This window comes from Bombus affinis, chromosome 5, assembly GCF_024516045.1.
Source record: "Bombus affinis isolate iyBomAffi1 chromosome 5, iyBomAffi1.2, whole genome shotgun sequence".
Lineage (NCBI taxonomy): Eukaryota > Metazoa > Arthropoda > Insecta > Hymenoptera > Apidae > Bombus > Bombus affinis.
This window is the reverse complement of record NC_066348.1, coordinates 3,299,232-3,317,129: the sequence shown is the minus strand read 5'-3', so window position 1 is coordinate 3,317,129 and position 17,898 is coordinate 3,299,232. Positions and strand designations below refer to the sequence as shown.

General features: G+C 27.3%; 2 protein-coding genes across 3 annotated transcripts; both read left to right on the top strand.

Moving 5' to 3' along the window:
- The first annotated feature begins 3,104 nt into the window (after positions 1–3,104).
- LOC126916764 (ras-related protein Rab-35) lies at positions 3,105–9,722 on the top strand. 2 transcript variants are annotated; one of them, XM_050722882.1, is made up of 4 exons: positions 3,105–3,268; positions 3,593–3,881; positions 6,294–6,718; positions 8,011–9,722. In XM_050722882.1, the coding sequence occupies exons 2-4, from the start codon at positions 3,830–3,832 to the stop codon at positions 8,137–8,139; spliced, it is 606 nt and encodes a 201-aa protein (XP_050578839.1). In that variant the 5' UTR covers positions 3,105–3,268; positions 3,593–3,829; the 3' UTR covers positions 8,140–9,722. The 2 variants fall into 2 exon arrangements, with proteins under 2 accessions (XP_050578839.1, XP_050578840.1); XM_050722883.1 differs by having other exon boundaries at positions 3,105–3,354.
- Positions 9,723–14,243: 4,521 nt separating this feature from the next.
- LOC126916979 (F-box/LRR-repeat protein 14) lies at positions 14,244–16,969 on the top strand. The gene has a single exon (XM_050723356.1). The coding sequence runs from the start codon at positions 14,477–14,479 to the stop codon at positions 15,932–15,934; it is 1,458 nt and encodes a 485-aa protein (XP_050579313.1). The 5' UTR covers positions 14,244–14,476; the 3' UTR covers positions 15,935–16,969.
- Positions 16,970–17,898: the final 929 nt, after the last annotated feature.

The following is a 17,898-nucleotide window of genomic DNA, read 5'->3' as shown; positions in this document are numbered from 1 at the left end:
TCAAATTATTATCCTATAATATCAATGTATTTTTAAACTTGACTTATTTATCAAATTTAAATTAACAAATTTTAGAATATATCACTTTTTAAACAAATAGGTGTATCAAGAACTACATGTAAGATCTATACATAAGATCTACAACTTTTCTGCCACAGAAGACTTAGAATTTACACACAGACGTAGAACAAATCTAAGCATATTACAGATAAGTAAGAACATTTATTCTGACTACTGCTTTGGTCATCCATAATACAGAAATAAGAATCCATAATATGGTCATCCATAATACAGAGCTAAGAAAACAGTGCATGACAAATGTAAATCCAGTAAATATTTTTTTTATGAAAATATTTAAGACAAAATGAAGATCATATGAAGAATCTTTATTGAGAGTTTTATAGAAAAGAAAAAATGACTTAACTGATATAAGAACAAATTTTGTACTATCAAATCTTATTTAAATACTCATTAAACTTGACAGACTAATATTCAAATCATAAGTTTAAATATATTTACAAATACTAATATTACAATATTTAGAAATATGTATATAGGGTATCCCGTGTAACTAGGATAAACTACAGTTCTGAAACTGTAGAAGCAAGACAAAATTTTCATTAGACAAAATTAAATAGTTTTGAACAATATATGACCTGGTGTATATATTCATTCTGAAAGTGATGCCATTTTAAAGATTTTAAGATCATCTCTATTTTTTTAAATAGACTTATAAATTTTTGTATAAATATATTAATTGATGTGTCTTTTAATTTTCTATATAATACAAGGGTATTAGAAAACTTGTGTCCAAAAATGTTTAGTTTAAAAGATATTTTAATTTTAATTTAAATTGAGTATGAAAGATAAAAAAAACATAAACATAAAATACAGTGTCTTCCCTTGTCCTCCATATGGTAAGTTTTACAAGATTAAAGTTAAAATATCTTTTAAACTAGTTAATTTTTTACTTCTATATTAATACTTTTCTAATAGAGAATATAAGGTTCCATCGATTAATGTATATAAAATTTTATAAATTTTTATTTTAAAAAGATAGATGATTTTTATACATATATTCAAAACCATTTTTATAGTAGACATCTACACCAAATCATATATAATTTTTAATTTTGTCTAATTCTTTTCTATCTTCTATGTTTCAGGACTATGGTTTGTCTTAAATAATATGGGATGCCCTCTGGAAAGATTGTGGAATTTACAATTATAGAATGTTGTTATAATTTGTTTTATGTTTTCAAATTTGATACAACTTATTACTGCCATAATGTTAGTGTTTGGTAAGAATACCATTTCTGTTGTATAAAAAAACTTCTATTACATTCTTGATTGTGTAAATAATTTTATGAGTCCCGACTAATCACTTAATTGTTTATATCACTATTAATTTTATGGCAAAGCGATTTTTTTTATATAAATATTATCATCACAGTCAACTTTTTCTTTAATGATACAAAAGTTTAAAGTTTTGATACATTATTAATGATTTCATTAAGAATAATAATAATTTATCAGAATCTATGTATACAGAAATATGAAAATACAAAAAGTTTACTAAGATAAGTTACTAAATTATAATATATATATATAAAACTTCCAGTTCTTAATAATCTTTCCATAAACAATAAATGTATTTAATATTTATGTTATAAAAGCAATTTCTACTAAATCCATCTTGAAACTGTGATATAAATACAGTGAGTCACAAAAATATTCAAATAGTTAACATGGAATTTTTTATGAATATATTATATGTGCTATACAAATCTCTTAAAAATTTTGTTGATATTGTAATGAAACATGACGATTGCAAGTATAACAGTAGAATTTGAAACCAATCCAGAAATGCATTTAGAAGTTGCAAGGCATTTATTTTAAATATACATTTAGTAAAGAATTAATATACAACATGAATAGTAGTCTTAAACAATAATTAACGCTAAAGATTATATATTATGCCTTATGATTTATTAATATAGCGAAAGGCTGACTGTTTAAATATCTTGGTGATCTTTGTGAAGTATATACTTTCAATAAATATATCTTGTAACTTGTATATTTTATATATTATATATTTTCTATTTTCTATTTTATCGCATTGCACAAGCAATGAATTTGAAATTATCACATGATAGTTTAGCTCTAAATAAAAGCATTTTTACTTTGGTTAATGTGCCAACAGCAATTAGAACAATGCTCTATACATTTAAAATATATTAATATCATATCACAAATAGTAAAAAATTAAGTCTTGGTTTGAATTTTATCTATCAATTCTGGAAAATTTTTTTGTATATTTCTTTTTAATACATAATTGCAGTACGTAAAGATGCGATAATGTAGTATATATTTTTCCATATAATATTATATAAAACATGTTCCTGTATATATAATTTTCTTATGTTTATAAAAATTACATAGCTTTCTTAATAAAAATAAGCTTCTTAGGATAATTATAATCTACCTATAATCAAGTATCTAATCAGATACTTGATATATAAGTTATTTGTTCTTTTCCATATTTCCTTTTCCAGAAAAATTGTAATAGTTGTGTAGGAAAGAGTTAGAATTTGTACACCTTAAGTAAGAATAAGAATAATACAATAGTAAGTAATACTTTGGGATAACCTTCAATTAGATGAGTCCTTAAGAAAACTACATTTTACTCCTGCATATGCATATATAAATTATTAACAAATTTTGTACAGAATATTCTCCTATTTATGCTAAACATTTAGGGCATTGTAATAAAGATTTATTACGTTACATTAAAGATATTAAAAAGTCGCTGGAGAGACTAGAGTTATAAAGACTACATAACAAACATTTTTTGTATTTTTCTATAAGCTATCATATAAATTAGCAAAATGAACAATTTGGTATTTTAATGTTTATTTACACATTTATAAAAAATATTACAATTTTCTGAAGTCATCGACATCTTTGCAATATTACTCCATAAGGTTAAGAAAAAAAATAGTAAAGAATAAAAGAAATAATAAGTAAGAATAAGATGGAAAAGGAGAAGGAGAGGTAGAGCAAAAGAATCATTACGAATATCTAGTAAATTCTTATATTTTAAATTATTCATACCAGGTTTTCTTTAATATCATACATACATACACATACATATGCATACATATACGTATGCACATATAGTCGTAGTATAATGAGAATTTATAATAGTAAAGGATGAAATAGTGCCATAGGCATGTGGTTACGAATGATATTGATAAATCATGTTCATGTATGTACACATATAGTGTTCCGACATTTGCTATATCTTTACAAATAAATACTTGTCTTTTAATTGAATAGTAATGCAAAATTGTGGTTTGTAATTTATTTAATATTTTGAGATCATTTACTTTTTTGTTAAAAAATATGTGCCTACACACATATTTCTGATAACTTTCTTCTTCTTTAACTTTAATGATAATTATTACTAAATACATTTAAATTTCTTTTCTTTCATAAAAATATGGCTTTTGAAATAAATAAAATGTACTAATTATTATTTTAAATTAATGTGAAATAGTTATCATTGTTAACGAATATAATTTTTCCTCAGTGGTGATAATGAATTGTGATATCACGGCAAATAAACATGGCGCTTATTTGATACCGGAGTCTTTTACTTGGACTAAGCCGCAAACGTTGTTTCAATTTATATCAAGTTAGCAATTTCATTTTCCGCATTTTTTCATAGATAATTCAAACTATTTACGATACGGTGAATGTATCGTCTATATTTCGAACAGTTTTTACGAGGAAACGTTTGATAGACCTGAACGTCATACATGTCAAAATGGCCCGGGAATATGATCATTTATTTAAGCTTCTAATAATAGGAGATAGTGGTAAGTGCACAAATTTTCATTGCTGTTAAATATATTCAATAATAAACAAATATAATTGTACGCTATGATAAGTTAATAATTATACAGAAGAATATAATGCTATTTATATTTTTGATAAAAAATAGACAACATAACTTTATCATAATCAAAATTAGCAGAAAATTATATTTCATATGATAATAACAAAAGAAGAAAATTTCATTCAGGAAATTTTTACTTTTTTAAAACTTCATTAAAATTTGCTATTTACAAGTGATTTTCTTTTTAATGTACAATTAAGAATATACATAAGATTCCTTAGAATTGTATAATTAATATTATTAAGTAAATTAGTAATTTATATGTATTTATATTATATTACAAGTAATTATGATGAACAAGTTCGTAATCTTTACCGTGTAAGAGTCTTTGAAACTTCTGGATATATTATATATTCAAAAATTTTTTGGCAATCTCAAAAAATGCTTTAATATTCAATATTAAATGCAGTTTTATAAAACTTTGATGTTATAATAATATAATAAAATATAAATAATAAAATAGAATGAAGTGTTATTGTGTACTTAATATAAATGAGTCATTAAAATTCCTTTTTTATGAAGACAATAGAAATATGTTTCCTACATATTTTTCCTATTTATTTTATTAAATTAAACATTTTTAAGAATATTATTATAAGAATTAAGCTAATATTTTGTTCAAGATATTATGATATAGCTTATTACAAAGTATTTGAAAGTATACAATTTTAATGAATTTACAAAATTAATTTAAATCTTCAAATTATTTCATTATTTAATGAAAAAAACTATTTTTTGTTACATTTACATAATTTTATGTATATTTCATTAATTTGTATTTATATTTTTGCATTTTATTAAGTTTGTTAACTTACTTTGATTAGTGATAGTAGATTATGTTCAATGTTATGATTTTATTATTAGTTTATCGTACTGATGGTTCCCTCGTTTGAGGAATTATCTTGAAGGCTATAATATCAATAATATACATATATGCAAAGTAAAATAAATGTATATCTTATATGTTCTTGTAATTGTAATATATATTTGATTTTAACTAACGAGAAGAAACAATGATATAATTATTAATTTAGTCATTAACTTTCTTTTTCTAATTTGGGATGAATCTAACAAACCTGAATATTCGTACACATATTTTATTTGAAAACATGTTTAGCACTATAATTTCAATAAATGAAAATGTGCCTATCATATAATATTTCATTTCAGTAAAAGCAATAATATATTATGTCTTACATCAAATTTTATATATTATTATTTGAATTGGTATTAGTAATTAATGTTTGAATTAATATATTTATTGAATTTTTTCTTATTTTAAATATCTTTTAACTTTTTCAAAATATTATAATATCAAGCCTTATCTTAGAGTTTCGTAAAGTTTTGTAATTTAAGGAGTGTCATTCTGTAAGTGTTGATTCTTTCAAAAGTAGTAAATACAGAATTCAAATGAAGTATTTTGTTACAATGTTTAAAGAATCACCCATAATATGCTTTCATCAGACATAATATTAAATACAAATTATTTGATAGTACAGATGTAATTAAAGATAATTAAATGTAAGCTAAGATTATACTATATTACATATTAAAATTATATTAAGATTATTATAAATTGATTAAACAAATGATTTATATAAAATATCTTTGGATAAATGTTACAATTAATTTTTTCCAATACTATTAAATGCATATATAACATATAATGCATCTGTTTTTTATTATTTGCTTATTTAGACATTACTTTCTCAGTTATTTAAAATGCTATTTATTTAAAATTTAACTAATTTTGTTATGTTAGATTGAGAAAATTATTAATTTTTCTAAATTGTTCGAACTCTATGGTTCGTAAATATATTTTTTTGTTGTTTTCTGTCATTGGAATTATTGTTGATTATATATATTATTTCTAATATGTTTTCAAAGAATGAATATCATTTATATTTATACTATAGATATCGTATCTGTCTATTACTAAATTGTGTGTTTATTTTTTTATCACATCTTTGTAATTACACAAAATAAAAATAAATGTTTTAGGTAATGTTGAAGGAAACTATTTGAAAAATGAAGTACTTCCTGATGGATTGATTAAAGATACTCCATTAATAATATTAAAGATTGTAATATATAATAATAAGGCAAAGAAAGTCACTACATTTAGTAAGCTTTGAGAAACTAATTTGTATCATCTTAGCTAGGGCTTTCTCTATTATATAAAAATTATTTTTGTTAATAATAGTTATGTTTTATTTATCATCTATCAGATTATAATAATCTATATTTATTATATTACATAAACATATTTGTATTTATATGAGCTGTATTTGTTAAATTATATTCAACATTTCTTTTTCATTTTTTGTTTAAGGAGTAGGTAAAAGTTCTCTGCTATTACGATTTGCTGACAATACTTTTAATGGCAGTTACATAACGACAATAGGAGTGGATTTTAAAATTCAAACTGTGGATATAGATGGTGAGAGAGTAAAGCTCCAAATTTGGGATACAGCTGGACAAGAACGTTTTCGGACAATAACTTCAACTTACTACAGGGGAACACATGGTGTTATAGTTGTGTATGATGTGACCAGTGGTGATTCTTTTGCTAATGTTAAAAGATGGTTACATGAAATCGAACAAAATTGTGATGTGGTCAACAGGGTACTTGTAGGAAATAAAAATGATGCACCTAATGAAAAGGTGGTATTAACAGAAGATGCACAAAGATTTGCTAATCAAATGGGAATTCAGTTATTTGAAACTTCTGCTAAAGACAATATAAATGTGCAAGAAGTAAGTATGATACAGTATACATATATCTATGATTCATGTTATAACATGTTTTTATAAATAATAATTTGTAAGATATAATATTTGATATAATTCAATGTATTTATATATATATTTTATATTTATTATTAGTAATTGATTATTTCAATGTTGTTTACAGTTTTTTAAATGCCACTATATGATAACCTATCTTTTGAAATTAATGATTGTATTTTTAAATAAGAATATGAACATATTTTAACAATATAGCAATTGCATATATTACTCAGAAACTCATAGACTTTTTGTCTATTTTCCTAACAAATTTTATAAAATAATTTTTCTTTTTAATTTTCATACGATAATTTTCATATGATATTATCTCTTAATAATTTATATTTTTCATTATCTTTTTTTTACTATTACATTTATCAGATTTAAATAGTGTTTGTTACTGCTACGCTAACAGTTGTACTTGTTATGCTACACATATTTTACTACATTGTCTTCATTTATGTAGGTATATGAAGACATAGTATCTATCAGTTTCATATTCTGCATATTTTATAATTTCTTTATAATACGAAATATTCAATAAGAAGACCAACAAAGTTTGTCATTATAATATTATTAAATGCATAATATTATTTTAAATAAGAAATATTGTATACATCATGGTATTTTTTCTTGAATTATGGAAAGTGTATTGATATAAACTACAAATAATTAGGCACTTTCCTATTTAACTTTTGTTTAATTATTTATGTAAAATTTTGTGAAGTTGTGTTTGATGTCGAAATATTGGTTTGTTTTATATATATATTGTTAGAAATTATCATTTTCTGTCCTTATGTATATATGCTGTATTGAATATCGATATTTAAAAATTATATACCAAGGAAATTTACTCCATATATGTACCAAATTTCAAACCAATCAATCATTTAATAAGATTATCTTTTTAGAAAGTTGTATCAAATATCGCAATGAAGAGTATTTTTAAAAAATATACACTTAATATTTTATATTAATACGAATCAAATTGCTGCTTATTTATTTTTAATCTGCTATATTAGTCTTATACAGCCATCTTTTTCTTTCTGTTAAAATGATCATATTTCTATCAAATTTTATTTCTGTAAGAAAGATTATATCATTTCTTTATTTTATGGAGTACTATAGAACTAATTTTTTTAAAAACTAAACTTCAAAGAAACAAATTTTTACTTCTTCTTTAGTACTAAATAAATAAATAAATAAATATGTTAAATTTGACAGTGACATAACTTTAATTTATATCAATTTGTTGCATTTAGATGTTTATGGCTATAACACGGCAAGTATTAAGAACCAAAAAAGAAAGGAAGGAACGACAAGCTATACAAACCAGTGAAACAGTTAATTTAAGGAAAAGCACAAAACAGCATAAAAAGAAGTGTTGTTAACAGAATTGTATAAGCATGCAATCTGTTCTTAATACCATTTAATAGAGTAACAAAAATGAAACAAAACTAAAACAGAGAGCATGCTATAGCAACAAAATGATCATGTAATGTAATACCAACGTTTTTTAAAACTATTAAGTTTTGTATCTAAATTACAACATCGAAGATTGTATTCTCATAGAAATATACTTTGATGCTAGTAATGTTCAATATACATAGGATGCAAATGTTATGAGTGTGTAGTGTTTATTTAGTGAAAGTAACTTTGTAAGTAACACACTTTTCAACAAGCTGCATATTTTGAATGTGGCATTAGGAACATAAAGGCCTATTTATATTGTACAATTTACAATTTACAAAAAATTAGCACAAAAAAGAAAAATGAATTAAATTATATACATAGCTGCTTCTTATCCATTCTTTTTACTGCAAAATATTATTTATAAAGAAAAGTGGTATAAAGTAGAAGATAAAGGAATATATTGTACAAAGCTCAATCTAAATTTATTGAATAAAATGAAAAAACGTAAAATAATGTATGTGAGATTTGAATGATTACGGATAAATTTTTCTTAACAAGTTACCATAATGTGAATTCAACATAGATAAGACGTGCTATTTAATAAACAGAAGACGATCTATCTTCATCAGCAGGTTCAGGCAATTTTGTGCATATTCATTGTACAAAGTTCCTGTAGTTTGATAACGCTTTAGAATGAACTTTACAAATCAAATTGAAATAAACAGTAATATATTTACGGTATAACAGAGGCTAGCTGTTTAATTGATGAAGGAAAGATTACACTGTGTCAATTTAAATATTATAAATTCAATTAAAATATAAACACAGACTATTCATTATTTAAAAACTGAATTAACAAATTGAAAAAAATTAAAACTATTTTTTCAATATGAATATATGTTGTAGACTTCAATTCTGTAAAGTATATCTTGCAATATGTTAATACAATACTATTAGCATTTGTGATTTTTATTTTTATGAACTTAATTCAAATAATTAATTTTTTAAATAATACGAACTGAATTTTTTATTTTGTTCGCAATCAGTTTCATTGTTGAAACTATTATAAGTGTTTCCATTATCATAATAATTTAAGTAAAAATTATTAGCAAATTTTTTAAGTATGTATTACATATAAACAATTAAAGTTAAACATTTTGTAATTATTGAAAAGACAAATTTCTGAACACGTAATAATTTGCCAAGTTTGATAATAAATATGATTGACATATTATATGTGCTATAATAACACAATAAACGTATTTTATCATCTGTGATAATAGTTAGGATATTTATCTAGCTGCCGCTGTAATACCGTTAAGAATAGCTCCGTGAATTATTGTAGTTGATATTACAAATTTTTGGTCAAAATAACATATCTTTCAAATGAGGGAATGAAGCGGCATCCTATAATGTGTAAATATTCTACTTGCCAGTTTTAGTGGCATATTACAAATATTCCAATCAAGCATATTCAATATTGTTTACTGTTATACAGTTATAACATTGTAATATGAATTATTATATACTTTAAAATATAAATAAATAGAATCTACGTGTATATGTGTGTTGTGTGTGAATATACTTCATATTTTTTTTATATTTATTACCTCTCCCATTTTTATTCACATTTAAGTTTTATGATAATTATAAATTAATGCATTGGATATCATGCATTTTTATATACTTTTTTGTTTTCAGAAATTATAGACATAAATATAATATTGCAAAAAAGTTTATAAAAAAATAAAAATCTGTTCGCAAAAATTATTGTTATTAAGTAGTTACTATTAAGGTGTAAAAATCAACAAGAAATATGAACAAGTTTAAATATATTTGTCATGACTAAATCAATTTATTTACAAAAAGTAACATTAAGCATTGATATTAGAAGATGTTAGAATAATTTCTTTTTTGGTTTAACCCCTTTTGTTTTATTTTTGATACCATAAATACAAGATAGTAAATATTAGAAATTTTTGTAAAATAATATATTTTCGTACGCTTCCAATACAATTCCTGCGTTTACAATCCATGCAATACAATCCATGTGTTTCCTTACGCATTACAATACAATTTTTTAAAACTATATCAAAAGTATTTCTGGAATTCTAGGTACGGATAAGAATAAGATTTCAAATAGGGAATATGGATTAAATTAGTTTTTTTTTTACTAATTTTCTTATTAAATTGAATGGTTTTTATTTAAAAAATTTTCTTAATTTTATTTCCAATTTTTATAATGAAGAAAGATATATGGTTCGTAAAGCAAAGTTGTTGATTAAAAACCCTGCATTAAAAGCAACAAATATGTATAACATTACTTTTCCTAAATAACATTATTTTTTATATAATTCAAGATTTGTGATGTATAGCAATATAAACTTTAGTACATTACTAAATGCTAAAATAAATTATTAATCATCTTTGTGAAAGATAAATTTATCTCGTGTATATTTAAATTAATTGCTTATATCTATGTAATTTATGTGAAACTAATACTAAATAATATTATAATAATTATAATATTTCATAGCCATTATATGTTTTATATTCATTCCAAAATTTTGTTGAACTAAAAGTTAACAATAGAAATTAAAAAATACATAGAATCATTAAATATTGATACATAATGAATAATTTTAATTAATAAATTTATATATATGTAGAAATAATAGTACTTGCATAATAAATAAGGATATGTAATAAACATGGAATTATCAACAATCAGTGCATATTATTTATAATGAGTAGGATATAGGAAAATATAAAATTAAAAACAATTAAAGTTTAAGGAATATAAAGCTAACTTTTGTAGTCATATGAGATTTAAATTTTATCCTTAATTTAGTTGATTTAGTTGTTTTGTATTGTAGTTTCAATTCAAATTTAATTATTACATATGGAAAGGTTGCTTTTTAATGATTATTCTTTAAAAACAATTATAAAACTAATGAAGGCATTCTGTAAGGAATAAAGGATTCCTTCGAACCCCTTAAATACAAAAGGGTCGATAATAAGAATGTCAGTAATGGAACTAATGACTATTGTACGATATATCTTTTTTTCTTATTAGGAATGAATTTTCATTTAATGATCAAGTATATGTTATAAGATCAAGTACTATAAATATAATATAATTGTATTATTCAAGTAATTAAAATTACTTACATTATTTTAATTTATAAATCATTAGATATATATGTAAACTTTTTTTTCAAAAATTAAATCTCAAAAGCAGAAGAGAATAAAATTTAAGAAAGAAAAAAAGAGAAAATTGTTTATTCAATTAGATTATGTTTAAAATGTAGTAAAACTTATTGGTAAAGAATAATATAAATTAAAAATAGTAATATGAATTATAAACGGTTTAAGAAATATTCGGTAAAATATTATCTAATATCGCTGAAACAAAAATTATCTATTATATATCTGTATACACACATATATGTATAGATGCAAATATAAATTGTGTAACCTCACATTTTTTAAAGGAGAATCTGTAATATTTGTATATAAAAAGAATAATATAAAAATTTTTACATGTAGCCACATAAATTAATAAGAATTACATATAACGTATTGTTATAGACGTGTAAAATTATATACAGTGTAATTTATACATATATTATGATACTAGTATTGTTATCCATACTTACATACTATATATATATACATACATAGGTACATACATATATATATACATACATCATACACACATACATACATATATACATATCCTTTGTCAGTAAACTCTAAAATCTGTAGCACTCATATATTTTAAATTGATTTTACTCAACGTGTTTCCTGTTTTGACGAAAAGAAATATTATTAAATAACTTTAATTGTATGAAATATTTATCACATTGGTTAATATTAAGTTGAGCAGTTACATAATATTTTATATATATATAATACACAAAGCAACGTGTAAATATATATACATACACGTGCCACGCAGCATATAAACGCGTAGTAACATTATATAGTAGGTAATTCATATATATATTACCTACTATACATCAGAGTCAATATATATTTGAGTCAAATACTGGTAAAATTCTAGTTTATGTATTATTATTTTGTATATTACACAAAAATATTACCTCTAAACATATTCAATTTTTCTAACGTATACTATTGTAATAGTTTCATTTATAATAATTTCTCTTAAATAATTACTTTTAAATATAGACTATATGTTACAGAACTTTACCATTTTAAAAATAAGCTATGTTAATTAAAATATGGGAGATATTTTATGCGTAATGAAGTTTATGAACTGATTATTCCAAATTTACTTATAATTTTCATGTAATGTCATTGTAACATTGTCTCGCTTTGTTTTGCCTGTAAAATGTTTCATCTATCTAACAGTATATAAATTTTTGTAATTATTCTCTATTTCTTAAATAATATATTAATAGAAATATATCTTATATATATATTTATAATGAATTTTTATTTTACTTTCTCATATGCAACTATTTACTATTTCGTAATGTTATGTAATTCCAATTAAAATAAGTTATACGAAAATAATGTTGTAACTGTTTAATTTCTCATGAAGATTATCGATAATTATTAAAACGTTACAATACAGGATAAAAAACGTAAGGAACGAATTCCATTTCTTTCCTTTTCCAAATTAATAATGAAGAAAAAAGTATTGTAAAATAAAGAAAATCAAAATCAATGAAAAAAGGTTGTATAAAATAAGAATACAGTATGTAGTAAAATTTAAGGAAAGGTGTTCTAGCAACGTGGTTCGGAATACACGGTGTCGTACCCCCACCTCCTGACGAAAACTTAAAAATGCCGCCGCAGCGCAACCCGAATCGATATTCGCCAACGTAGTCACGTGACTGAGACTTGAGTGCTGGCAGCCAATCGGGATTTTGCTAGAATGAAGTTTGCTCTCCTTCTATAACAGAGCGACGACACGACATCTAACTTTAGGTAACTGGAACAACAGTTCGCGACTGGCAGCGCACCGGTTTATGTTTTGGCAATGTGTCTCGTTTTGAAGCCAGTAAGCCAGTTACGCGAGTGGTTTTGTGACACGTTTAACCGTTAAGGCAGTGAATACAAAGACATTATCACAATATCAGAGTGTGGAAAAGAATCAATTTGACGCTTGACATAATTTGTTCGTAATTTGTTTTTACCTGAAAAGGAGATAACGGCGGTGTGCGTGTGAGTATCGCTGATACTCGTATCGCGTCTAAGAAAAAGTAATAACTGTGGTAAAGAGAGCAGAATCGAAAAGAAATCAACGATCGCAAGCGAGAAAAAGTTCAGAATAGTGAGGGGAAGTGCTGGTGGGGTGATAACAAACATCGACGAAAGAGAAAGAAAAATTTACTACACATTGTACGCACGACACGCACGACGTATGCGTATGCACACGTATATAGATACGCGCGCTTGCGGGCGCGCTTACAGATACAGATACGTAATAACGTTATATACACAGGCAGTCAAGCACACGCACGCACACGCGCGCGCGCGTGCGCGCGTGTGTGTATGTACTCTATAGTAGATGAATATATACACGTATTTGTACATATATAGAAAGAAAAGAAGAAGAGAAGGACGGTGTGAGGGAGGTTAAAGGAGGGAGCTTGGGGAAGGAGCGAGGGAACGAGCGAGTAAGGGAGAGAAATATAGTGAACAAGAAAGAAGGAAGAAAGCGAAACGCGTGGAAGAAGGGAAATAGGAATCGAAAAATACGGTAGTGTTACATGTGATATGCGGTGTTTCGCGAGTGCTAAGCGATCCGCGTGGGACAGAAAATCGTAAAGCAAAACAATCGACGAACTTTCTCCCTTTTGTTTCGTTTTGTTAGTTAGAATGGGTTTACCGTTGCTGATAAATTTAATCAAACGATCGGTACGACAAAAAAGTAAACTGTTCAAGACTGATTATCGTCGATCTCGAATTAATATTTAGACGAAAGAATTGAAGATTGTACTTGAAATATGAATCGTGCATGGTACAAGATCGTTGAGTGCGAGGAAGAAGGAGAATAGCGGTGCATGGAAGAAAGGAAAAGCGAGAGTCAGAGGTGTGAAGAGATGATTCCATAAAGACGGACTGGAGGATATTGAGGAAGGGAAGGGAAAGGAAGGGAAAGGAAGGAAAGGAAAGGAAAGGAAAGAGAAGGGAGAGGAAGAGACAGTAAGGCAAAGGAAACGGGAAAAAAAGAAACAAAGAGAAGAAAGAAGGAAACGTGCGTGAAAATAATTGTGAAGGCTAGAAGTTTTTGAAAAACGTGTATATGTGTGTGCGCGTGTGTATATATCAGTGGGCAAGATGGAGGAAAGTCAGCTGTTGATGACGGAACTTCCGGCATTGACGCCAAGTCGCGGCACAACGTTGCTTCATCGTTCAGGACATTATTATCAGTTACACCAGCCGCACCTGGCTGCGATACCGACGTCGCCGCAGAATCAGGGGATTCTTTATAACTCAAGTAACGCGCCGTCACATTATAACAGCGGTGCGACGACTGGCCTACCGGTGTACGCGCAAGGTCTCTCGTCGAGGCAACAACCGCAAGTAACTGCTCGTGGTACTGTCACAGTACCGAGCACGCATATCTCTTGCCTGTATCCTGAAATATTGGCGTTGATCTTTAGCTACCTGGAGGTCAGGGATAAAGGACGCGCTGCCCAAGTATGTACCGCGTGGAGAGACGCGGCATATTACCGGTCTGTCTGGCGAGGGGTTGAGGCCAGGTTACACCTAAGAAAGCAGGCCCCGGCATTATTTGCTAGCTTGGTAAGAAGAGGGGTAAAAAGGGTCCAGGTATTGTCATTGCGAAGAGGTCTCGGCGATGTTTTGAAAGGCGTGCCGAACTTGGAGGCCTTGAATCTTTCAGGTTGCTATAATATCACCGATGTAGGCTTAATCAACGCTTTCTGTCAAGAATATGCCACGCTTATCGAGCTGAATCTTTCACTGTGCAAACAAGTGTCGGATATTTCTCTCGGTAGGATAGTGCAGTATTTAAAAAATCTCGAGCATTTAGAACTCGGTGGTTGCTGTAACATTACAAACGGAGGGCTTCTCTGTATAGCATGGAATTTGAAAAAGTTAAAAAGACTCGATTTACGAAGCTGTTGGCAAGTATCTGATTTGGGTATCGCTCATTTGGCTGGTGTAAATCGAGAATCAGCCGGGGGAAATCTCGCGTTGGAGCATTTGAGTCTTCAAGATTGTCAGCGGTTGAGCGACGAAGCCCTCAGGCACGTGTCGATCGGTTTAACTACCTTGAAATCCATTAACCTTTCGTTTTGTGTGTGTATCACCGATTCGGGGTTGAAACATCTGGCCAAGATGTCTAGCTTGCGCGAACTGAATCTTCGATCCTGCGATAATATCTCCGACATCGGTATGGCTTATCTCGCGGAAGGTGGCAGCAGGATTTCCTCGTTGGATGTATCGTTCTGCGACAAGATTGGAGATCAAGCGCTTGTTCACATTTCCCAAGGATTGTTTAATTTAAAATTACTTTCTCTCTCTGCCTGTCAAATCAGCGACGAAGGTATCTGTAAGATCGCAAAGACCTTGCACGATCTCGAAACACTGAACATCGGCCAGTGCAGCAGATTAACGGATAAAGGACTCTACACCATTGCCGAGAGTATGAAACATTTGAAATGTATCGATCTTTATGGATGCACCAGGATAAGTACCAACGGTCTAGAGAGGATTATGAAGTTGCCGCAATTGAGTACGTTAAATCTTGGCCTTTGGCACGTGCGGTGATGGCTTTTTCTCAACCGTACTACATGCACTATTTGCGTCCCTATATTCGTACGAGTATTCGACGAACGTGTTTCCTCGGTGCCTGCGAAACATCGCCGGATGCCATGCCGATTTTATACTTGTATTTCTCCTAATTATTTTCTCTTTTAATTCTTTTCTTTTTCTTTACCAACGTCCTTAACACTTCTTCTCCATCCCACCCCGCCTACTCCGCGTCTTCTTATATACTATTTTTTATACGCTATCCTATCAAATCATTTATGGACAGCAGTAGCAACAGCAGCAGATTCCTTGTCTTTTTTTCCTTTTTGATCATGCGGCGATTGTGTAAGGTGTCTCACACTCATTTTTTCTTCTTCTCTTGCCATCCTTGCGTATCGTGTCAAAGACAAATTTTTACAATTTTCGATCATTAATGTTACAATGTGACAAACAAGGTTCGTTAATCATCGGTTCGATATACATATATACTTTATTTTTCAGAACAAAAACTTTTTCTCAAATTTTCAGTGCTTCGTTCATCCCGCACTTACTGCGATATCGATATATCAATATTCAATATATTTATATCATTGGAAACTAATTTCATTTACGATAAATATGCAGCATTCGCGTATGTTCGAAAACTCATTCGTTTCTTTAATCGTACGTTTGTTTCCTTTGTCATAACCTTATTGGAACTAATAAACGTCGAAGATTTAGTTACACTCTAGTCTAACGTTTACGCTCTTTTCGTGCTCTCCAAAGCGTTCTGCATATGCACGCAATGGAAAACGCGTATTGAGCTGTTTCTTTATTTCTTTATTTCTTTATTCCATTATCGTGTCAAGAAATATGCTTATTTTCTTAAATATACGTACATGTGTACATACATATGTACATACGAATCTGATACGTAAATCTTTGTCTCTTTAACGAACGAAATATCGTAACAATTTAACTAAGGTGTTATACTTGATCGATTAGAATCATCCGCCGCTCTCTCGGTCTCTTTGCAATATTTTATACATTTTTCATCTTCTACATAAACGTATATACTTATGTTATATATATGTATTTGTATTTACACGCATATACCTACGTGTATACAACAATACATGCACGAAGTAGGTAATCGGTCAAATATTTTCTGTTACCAAACGTTTTGTCATCGCAATTGCGTATTGTTTTCGATTGATCTCTTTGTACGAACATTACCAAGTCCTTTACATAAAAAGACCCAAGTTTTTCAATTTATTTCTTAAACATAATTTCACGTAGATACCTTTAGTTAGAACCTTGCTAGTTTCTCATTACCACCTGTTATTTTTTTTATTCATGTGCCTTCTATAACGAGATCGTTGTATTTGTTATTCGAGCGAAGATCTTTTTGTCGAATCATCGTAATTATTTAACATATTACGCATACCAAAGAATACGGAGATTAGAATAATACTATAATCGCCTGATTCGTTCGTTTTCAACGTGATTCGATTATTTTAATATAGATAGTATGTAGAGACACACTCGTTATGTTTGCCTGATTAGCGAAAATCGTTGCTTTTTTCTTCATAATATAAGTTCGAATTTAGTATCATAGTAAGAAAAATGTTATCGAATACATACGATTTGCTAAACTTCAGGTTATATGATACGATTATTTTGTCTGTACAGATATTCCATAATATCAAACATGCTTTTATTCTATATAAATGATATTGAAACATATATCTGTTCCTTAAAAGCATATAAATACATACCAGCAAAGAGAAGAAAAAGAAACGAGAAAAAGAGGTGAGCGCGAGGAACGAAAAAGATTAGTACGTTGTATTATATCTGATTTAGCAAATTTTCTGTTATCGTAGGCAAAAATTAGGTGATATTCTATATACGAACTGAAGAAGATAAAAATAATGTGTAGATATAAAACAAAGTATGCATATAGCAATAAACAAAATCAAATTTAATAGCATATAATTTAATCG

Bases quoted from the DNA above. Each gene is read 5' to 3' on its own strand.
- LOC126916764 (XM_050722882.1), top strand. From the start codon at position 3,830: ATGGCCCGGGAATATGATCATTTATTTAAGCTTCTAATAATAGGAGAT. The intron at 3,882-6,293 runs GTAAGTGCACAA...TTTTTGTTTAAG, and splicing joins TCTAATAATAGGAGATAGTG to GAGTAGGTAAAAGTTCTCTG. The intron at 6,719-8,010 runs GTAAGTATGATA...TGTTGCATTTAG, and splicing joins ACAATATAAATGTGCAAGAA to ATGTTTATGGCTATAACACG.
- LOC126916979 (XM_050723356.1), top strand. From the start codon at position 14,477: ATGGAGGAAAGTCAGCTGTTGATGACGGAACTTCCGGCATTGACGCCA.